The sequence below is a fragment of the Oryza brachyantha genome, chromosome 5 (genome assembly GCF_000231095.2).
Source record: "Oryza brachyantha chromosome 5, ObraRS2, whole genome shotgun sequence".
NCBI lineage: Eukaryota > Viridiplantae > Streptophyta > Magnoliopsida > Poales > Poaceae > Oryza > Oryza brachyantha.
The window spans coordinates 14,337,213-14,340,383 of NC_023167.2; the positions used below are offsets into that span (position 1 = coordinate 14,337,213).

Genomic DNA, 3,171 nt, shown 5'->3' on the forward strand with positions numbered 1-3,171 from the left:
TTTACACTGAAAAATGTGATACATTTTTAAGGATGTTAAAAAAGCTCTAATTTTAAAGTTGATTTTATTATATTAGCTTTTTCTAGCATTAGCTTTTAAACTGTTAATGGTATAAAATCAATTTATTTGCATTATGTTTTTATTGCCCGATCATTTTTTCGTGACTTATCGGATGGCACGAGAGGAAAGGGAACAACGCACGTGTGCTCGGGGGCCTCAGGAAGGTGGGGCTGACACTGTTGGATCCTACTACCTTGTACAAGTGCATTCTCCCGAACCCTTGCCAACTAATACCTGCCATGCGATGCCCATGTGCTCCAATTCTTTACGGGGGGGCACTTCATTTTCATATTGGTGTGGTGGGGAGTGTTAGCCTATTGTAATTATAGCAAGTGTAATTATAGTAGGATGCCCTTGATTAGTGGCATGTACCAAGGCTGTGCGGTTGGCTTACAGCCACCCCAGCCTCAATATATACCTGTGCCTTGACATGGAATAGAATTAACCTTTCCACATATTTCCTACATGGTATCAATCACGTAACGATCCTGTTCTTCCGCACCCCACGCCGTCGCTGATCCGATCGCCGCGCCGCCGCAGATTTCGTCGCCGGACGTCGCGATCTCATCGCCAGCACCTGCTTCCCGAGCCAATCGCCCACACCTCGTGCTGCTCTCCTTGCCGGGTGTGGCCGCCGGTTCGCTCCCGATCACCCGCCCCGTCGTTGACATCGTCACCGGGCGCGGTCGCTGGTCCCGTCTGCCATGGCGGACGACGACGACGCCACAGCTGCCCAGGCCGCCAAGGACAAGGAGGCCGCCGATCGCCTCGCGGCCGAGGCCGCTGCCCGTGCTGATGCAGCACGCCGGGCTGAAGAAGACCGTCTTCGTGCTGCTGCTCTAGACGAGTATGAGAAAACGCATGAGGCTCTCTGGGCGCAGGCCACTGCCGTCGTCAACGTCAAGGCCCTCATCCCCATCGTCCTCGACAAGGCCACGGACACCTACACCAAGTGGCGCGGCATATTCCTCACCGTCCTCGGCAAGTATGCCCTCACCCGCCACGCCCTTGAGGATGAGGCGTTCCCCGCCCGCCCGGCATGGATCCAGGCGGACTGCTGTGTCCTCACGTGGATCTATGGCACCGTCTCCAGCGACTTGCAGCAGTCGTTGATGATGCGGCAAGGTCCTGCCCGCAATGCGTGGTGCTACCTCGAGGATGAATTTCTCGGGCAGAAGGAGTCCCGTGCCCTTCTCCTTGAGACACAGTTCCGTACCTTTCGTCAGGAGGCCCTGAGCATCACCAACTACTGCCGCCGCCTTGAGTCCATGGCTGCCTCCCTCGCCGACTTCGGCGACCCCATCGGTGATACACAAATGGTCCTCACGCTCCTCCGCGGCCTCAGTGGCAAGTTTCGCCACATGGTGTCCATCCTCAAGATGCAGAAGCCGTTCCCGACGTTCAGTGAAGCCCGTACACACCTCCTGTTGGAGGAGATGGAGATCGACGCTCGTCCTCCGTCCCCGCCAGCCGCCCTCGTCGTCGCGCCGTCGCGTCCAGCGGCACCAGGTGCAGCTGCTGCTCCACGTCCGGGCGCACCCCCTCCTCCACGCCCCGCTGCACCGACTGGGGGCCAACGCAACGGACGCCGTCGTGGCCGCGGTGGACGTGGTGCTCCTGCTGCACCCAACGCTGGTGCACAACCTGGTGGACAGGGCAGCGCTTACAACGGTGCTGGTGTGCACCCATCGTTCATGCACCCTTGGGCTGGCAGCGTGCGCATGTGGCCGTACGATCCGTCAGGACGTCCTCCGCCGCCGCAACCTGCATTCCACACAGCCCCGCACTATGGTGGGTACAGTGCTCCTCCCGGTGCCTATGGTGGCACATACGCTGGCCCGCCACCCTCGTACAGCATGTACCACGGGGGAGCTGCACCGCCGCTCTTCCAGGCGCCCTCGCCCTCACCAGCTTACCAGGCAGCGCCCTGGAACCCCACTCACGGCGGCTCTTGGCACCAGGACTCCCTGGCGCACTCCTTCAACACCATGACGCTGAACCCGCCAACCTCTGAGTGGTACGCTGATTCAGGTGCTGGTTCGCATATGACCTCGGACGCTGGTATACTCTCCACCATTTCCCCACCCTCTTTGTCTACTCCTTCATCTATTGTTGTGGGAAATGGTGCCTTACTTCCTGTCACAGCCACTGGATCACACTTTTTTTCCTTACCGCATCGTACCCTTGCTCTTAATAATGTTCTTGTGTCACCCAACATTATTAAAAATTTAATTTCCATTCGTCGTTTTACCACCGACAATAATTGTTCCATTGAGTTTGATCCATTTGGTCTTTCTGTGAAGGATTTGCAAACCAGGAACGTGATCGCCAGGTGCAATAGTTCTGGTGACCTCTACCCATTCTATGCACCTTCCACCAGTGCCTCCGCGTTCATCGCTGCACCTACCTCCCTTTGGCATCGCCGTCTCGGTCATCTTGGGCGTGATGTTTTGTCCAAACTCATTAGGTCCAATGTCATTTCTTGTAATAAAGATGATATCGATCACATTTGTCATGCGTGCCAGCTTGGCCGTCATGTACGTCTACCCTTCGGTTCATCTAGCTCTCGAGCTACTCATAATTTTGATTTAATACATTGTGATTTATGGACCTCTCCACTTGTTAGTGTGTCAGGATACAAATATTACCTTGTTATTCTTGATGACTGTTCACATTATCTTTGGACTTTTCCGCTTCGCCTTAAATCCGAGACATTTTCCACTCTCTCTAATTTTTTTGCTCATGTCCGCACGCAGTTTGGCACCACCATCAAGAGCGTCCAGTGCGACAATGGCCGTGAATTCGACAATTCCCAGGCCCGCACGTTCTTCCTCTCCAACGGTGTTGCACTCCGCATGTCGTGTCCATACACCTCACAACAAAATGGTAAAGCAGAGCGTTCCATTCGCACCATCAATAACACTCTGCGTTCCCTTTTGTTTCAGGCGAGTCTCCCTCCAGCTTACTGGGTTGAGGCCCTTCACACTGCCACATATATTGTCAACCGTCTCCCCACTACGACCCTCGCTTCCTCCACACCATACACTACCCTATTTTCTACCGAGCCTTCCTATGATCACCTCAAAGTTTTTGGGTGCGCTTGCTATCCCA

General features: G+C 54.8%; 1 protein-coding gene across 1 annotated transcript; it reads left to right on the plus strand.

Moving 5' to 3' along the window:
* Positions 1–367: 367 nt before the first annotated feature.
* Positions 368–2,496, plus strand: LOC121054561 (programmed cell death 6-interacting protein-like). The gene is made up of 2 exons (XM_040524673.1): positions 368–2,121; positions 2,364–2,496. The coding sequence occupies exons 1-2, from the start codon at positions 765–767 to the stop codon at positions 2,399–2,401; spliced, it is 1,395 nt and encodes a 464-aa protein (XP_040380607.1). The 5' UTR covers positions 368–764; the 3' UTR covers positions 2,402–2,496.
* Positions 2,497–3,171: the final 675 nt, after the last annotated feature.

Coding starts and splice junctions, on each gene's coding strand:
- LOC121054561 (XM_040524673.1), top strand. CDS start 765: ATGGCGGACGACGACGACGCCACAGCTGCCCAGGCCGCCAAGGACAAG. Junction 2,122..2,363: donor GCATATGACCTCGGACGCTG/GTATACTCTCCA, acceptor CTTTCTGTGAAG/GATTTGCAAACCAGGAACGT.